This window comes from Triticum aestivum, chromosome 3A, assembly GCF_018294505.1.
Source record: "Triticum aestivum cultivar Chinese Spring chromosome 3A, IWGSC CS RefSeq v2.1, whole genome shotgun sequence".
NCBI lineage: Eukaryota > Viridiplantae > Streptophyta > Magnoliopsida > Poales > Poaceae > Triticum > Triticum aestivum.
In genome coordinates, this window is record NC_057800.1 from 517,587,297 (window position 1) to 517,592,674 (window position 5,378).

At 55.4% G+C, this 5,378-nt stretch overlaps 1 protein-coding gene across 1 annotated transcript; it reads right to left on the bottom strand.

Moving 5' to 3' along the window:
* Nucleotides 1–752: 752 nt before the first annotated feature.
* Nucleotides 753–4,503, bottom strand: LOC123061951 (receptor-like protein kinase 5; the record flags this gene model as incomplete). The annotated part of the gene is given in 2 exon segments (XM_044485241.1): nt 753–1,723; nt 1,819–4,503. Coding segments are annotated over 2 exon segments (3,143 nt in total), but the record flags the coding sequence as incomplete, so codon positions are not given.
* Nucleotides 4,504–5,378: the final 875 nt, after the last annotated feature.

The following is a 5,378-nucleotide window of genomic DNA, read 5'->3' on the forward strand; positions in this document are numbered from 1 at the left end:
CCGAGACACGTCTCCGGTCAATAACCAATAGCGGAACCTGGATGCTGATATTGGCTCCTACATATTCTACGAAGATCTTTATCGGTCAGACCGCATAACAACATATGTTTGTTCTCTTTGTCATCGGTATGTTACTTGCCCGAGATTCGATCGTCGGTATCTCAATACCTAGTTCAATCTCGTTACCGGCAAGTCTCTTTACTCGTTCTGTAATACATCATCTTGCAACTAACTTATTAGTTGCATTGCTTGCAAGGCTTAAGTGATGTGCATTACCGAGAGGGCACAGAAATATCTCTCCAACAATCGAAGTGACAAATCCTAATCTCGAAATACACCAACCCAACATGTACCTTTGGAGACACCTGTAGAGCACCTTTATAATCACCCAGTTACGTTGTGACGTTTGGTAGCACACAAAGTGTTCCTCCGGTAAACGGGAGTTGCATAATCTCATAGTCATAGGAACATGTATAAGTCATGAAGAAAGCAATAGCAACATACTAAATGATCAGGTGCTAAGCTAATGGAATAGGTCATGTCAATCACATCATTCTCCTAATGATGTGATCCCGTTAATCAAATGACAACTCATGTCTATGGTTAGGAAACATAACCATCTTCGATTAACGAGCTAGTCAAGTAGAGGCATACTAGTGACACTTTGTTTGTCTATGTATTCACACAAGTATTACGTTTCCGGTTAATACAATTCTAACATGAATAATAAACATTTATCATGATATAAGGAAATAAATAATAACTTTATTATTGCCTCTAGGGCATATTTCCTTCAGTCTCCCACTTGCACTAGAGTTAATAATCTAGATTACACAGTAATGATTCTAACACTCATGGAGCCTTGGTGCTGATCATGTTTTGCTCGTGGAAGAGGCTTAGTCAATGAGTTTGCTACATTCAGATCCATATGTATCTTGCAAATCTCTATATCTCTCACCTGGACTAGATCCCGGATGGAATTGAAGCGTCTCTTGATGTGCTTGGTTCTCTTGTGAAATCTGGATTCCTTTGCTAAGGCAATTACACCGATATTGTCACAAAAGATTTTTATTGGACCCGATGCACTAGGTATGACACCTAAATCGGATATGAACTCAAGAGCGCGCGTGTGGAGCCACCCGTCGAGGGTACCTAGTAAGCAAAACTTGTATACTGCCCGAATACAAATATACTGGTCCCTGCTTCGAGCTGTCGTCTTAACCGCTCTGCCAGTGCAATCAAGATGCTGCGGTTGGCTCCTTAAATCAGACAATGGTGTCGAAGTCGCCCTTCTCCTCGCTGTCGGATCCCTTGGAGTTCGAAAGCTGCTTCCGGCGGCTGCCGCGCTGCGGCAGCAGGAGGGGAGCTGCCTCGAACTCCCGGCCAGGCTCCGCCTTGCCCTTCTGGTGCGTCTGCTCGCAGCACCTGAGCAGGATGTGCAGCACGTCCTTCATGGCCGGCCGCGACGACGGCGACGCGCTCGTGCACATCACGCCTAGCCTGAACACGACTTCGATCTCGTCCGAGCACCCCGCGTATCTGATGCGACTGTCTGTGCCTTCCGTGATGCTTCCTCCTGATTGGTACAGGTGCCGCGCCCATTCCGCCAGCGACCCGTCCTCGCCGCCGTCGTTGGCCGCCCGCCCGGTGGTGAGCTCCAGGAGCACCACGCCGAAGCTGTACACGTCCACCTTCTCCGTCACCTTCCTCGTGTAGCCGCACTCTGCACACGAGCATACGACGACAGTGTCAGATGTATGAATCCACTGGAAATTTAGTCACCGACGAACAGGGAGGGATGGTTGATTGATTCCTTACCAGGAGCCATGTAGCCGAACGACCCGGCGACGGCGGACATGGTGTCCGGCGTGCCGGCCTGCGCCAGCATCCTGGCCAGCCCGAAGTCCGCGACCTTGGCCCGGAACTCCGAGTCCAGCAAGATGTTGCTGGTCTTGACATCCCGGTGAACGATGGGCGGGGAGCACTCGTGGTGCATGTAGCAGAGCCCCTGCGCGGCGCCCACGGCGACTCTGATCCTCGCCGGCCAGTCCAAACCAGCGTCGCGCCGACCCGATCGGGCCCTCGCCACGGACGACACGGAGTGCCTGGCGCCGTCGGTGAGAGCGTGGCCGTGGAGCCACCCGTCGAGGCTGCCGTTGTCCATGTAGTCGTACACGAGGAGCTTGCCGGCAGAGTCGTCGCGCGAGAGGCAGCACAGCAGCCTGACGATGTTCTTGTGCCGGACGCCGCCGAGGATTCCGGCCTCCGACTCGAACTCGCGCTCCAGCTTCTCGTCCACCTTCCCGGCGCTCCGTATTTGCTTCACGGCCACGGCGCCGGCGCTGCCGTTGTACCGGTTGGTGTACGCCGCGCGGTACACGCGCCCCGACCCGCCGCTGCCGACGAGATTCTCCTCGGTCAGCGCCCGGAGTATGGCCGCCTCCCCGAAGCCCAAATCGGTCTGGAAAGGCGTGATCTTCCAGCCACCGTCCTGTGCCGCGCGCTTCCTTTTCCTGATGTCGCGGACGATGAAGAAGGCGAAGACCACGATGCAGACAAGGAGCGCGCCGGCAGCGGCCAGGAGGCCAGTGCGGAGCGCCGGCGAGACGCCCGAGGAGGAAGGGGCAGCTTGTGATCCCGCAGCACAGGAGCGCACGCCGGTGAGGTAGCCGGGCCCCAGACCGGCATGGCAGAGGCCGGGGTTGCCGAGGAAGCTCCGATCGTAAGCGGCGGTGGCGAGCCCTGCCGGTACCTGGCCGTCGAGCTGGTTGGATGACAGGTTGAGCTGGTTCAGCTGTAACCTGGCAAGCGGCGGCGGTATGTCGCCGGATAGTCTGTTGGACGACAGGTCAAGTGCGTTGAGCACCCGCATGGCGCCCAATTCGGCCGGTATCTCGCCGGCGAGCTGATTCCTGCTCAGGTCCAGTTGCGTCAGGGAGCCGAGCTTGGCTATGCTCCTCGGGATCCCGCCAGAGAGCTGGTTACCGGACAAGTTCATTGCCTGCAGCAGCGGCATGCCGCTGCCAAGACTTGGCGGCATCTCCCCTGAAAAATTGTTGTTCCCGGCGGTGAACTTATGGAGTTCAACGGCCACCGCTGGGATGTTGCCACTAAACTGATTGTTCTCTATGTGTAAATTGGAGAGGCTGCTGAACATGTTGACGGGCAGACTCCCGCTTAACTGGTTATTCCGCAACCGCACGTATTCAAGTTGTGTCTGCGTCCACAATGTTTCAGGAACCTCGCCGGAGAGCTGGTTATTGTCGAGCAGAAGGTTGTTGAGCGTGGCGCAACGGGCGAGGCCTGCCGGGATGGGCCCGTTCAAGCGGTTGTTAGAGGCGGTGAGCGACTGGAACTTGCCGTTGGCGCAAAGACCCTCCGGAATCGCGCCGGTGATCTCGTTGTCATCAACTTCAATATACATCAAACCTGCCGACGAGTTCTTGCCGAGGTCCGGCGGGAGCGTGCCGGTGAGACGATTGCTGAACAATTTCAGTGTCTCTAGTGAAGGCAACCTGCCGATGCTCGCCGGTATCTCGCCGGAGAAGCTGTTGTTGAACAAGTTCAAGGTATTAAGCTTCGGCAAGAGGCCGAAACTTTCCGGAATTGGGCCAGTAAGCCTGTGATTCGCGGACAGGTCTATCATCACCAAATTCACCGCGCCGAAAGCACCATCATCAATGACGACCTCGCCGGTGAAGTTGTTTGCATACAGAGCCACAGTTTGCAACTTGGTGAGGTTCCAAATCGCCGGAGGTATACTTCCGTTCAAGGCGTTGACCGAGAGGTCAAGCAGCTCCAACTCCGGCATCTGCGCAACATAGCTCGGGAAGTGGCCGGTGAGGCTGCAGTTTGCCGCAAAGAAGGTTTTAAGCTTGGTCAGGCTCTTGAACGACGCCGGCAGCTCGCCAACGCTGAACCGGTTGTAGGCGAGCTTCAGCGTCTCAAGGCCCGTCAGGGCGCCGAGCTCTGCCGGGATGGTGCCGGCGAGGTAGTTGCCGTCCAGCGCGAGCGACCGCAGGTTCTTTAACAGGGACAAAGAGGCAGGGATGGTACCGTTGAAGTAGTTGCCGTTGAGCATCAGAGAGGTGAGGTTCTTCCCGAGCGCGCGGCCGATGTCGTCGGGGAGCTCGCCGCCGAGTAACGTAAGCGACAAATCGATGTCCCGGAGCGAAGCGCATCGGTACAGGCTGGTCGGGAAGGCGCCGGTTATGTTGTTGCTGGAGATGTTGAGGCTGGTGAGGCCGGAGAGGCCGCCGATGGCGTCCGGGAATGGGCCGGCGACGCCGGTGTTGGCGAGGTGGAGGCCCGTGACGCGCCCGGAGGCATCGCAGGTGACGTAGGGCCAGGTGCAGTGGTCGCCCGAGCCGTTCCATGCCGCGAGCACGGGCGGGTCGCCCCACACGCTCTTGATCTGCATGAGCAGCCGCCCCTCGTCGGCGGCCTGGGCGGCCGCGCGGTGCAGGAGGCAGCAAGGGAGCACGAGCAGCAGGAGGAGGAGGGACGAGCGACATGGTAAGGGCGCCATGCTCTGGGGCGTTTTCGGGCTGGTCTTCTTCGTGTGTTGGCCGCCGCGGTGTGGACGCGGGAAGAGGAGCTGGTTTTGTATTAAGCACGTACACAAGGTAAGCAAAGGCGGCCGGAACGTGACCGCTCACTTGCTGTAGGTGCTTGCTAGGAAGCTTCGACGTGCTTGCGGCCTCACGGTTTGCTTCATTCCATGTGAAGAGAGAAGCCGGAAAATGTGTGTGTGTAGTGCACATAACGCCCTCTTAATTACGAGAAGATAGTGTTTCTTGACTTGACTCCACGGGTCCAAGTAGCCGCCTTCCGCCACTCATCGTCTCTCTAATAACGGCCTGCTTCGTCACCGTAGACCGACCGCAAAGGCAAAGCTAGCTGCGTTCAAACACGAGTGGCCCACGATCGAGTGCCTTTCTCTGGCTCTCTCTCGGTGGTCAAACGGAGAAAAATCTTGGATAGCGCAATATACAGGTGGACTAGTCCAAACTTCTAGTCGTTCAACGGTCATACTTCAAGGATGGTAGAGTACATCGAAAGAGCGTTCTACATATAAAAACCAGCTGGGCTGCTCGGCTGGTTTTCAAGGATGGAAAGTGCGGCTTGCCGCACCCCGCACCCCTGCCGGGTGCGGTCATATATAACCTGACACGCTAGGTCAGATTTTAAATTTGATAGGTTGACATGTCAAGAAACTGAGAATGCCTTCATAGATAATATTAGAAGAACGTCCATGCGTTGCAACAGGGCCACATTAACTTTAAGAGTTCAATATTAGTTATATTAATATTACATTTAATATTCTCATACATATCAAGTGACATTGGCGACATTTTTTACTATCGAATTCTCACACA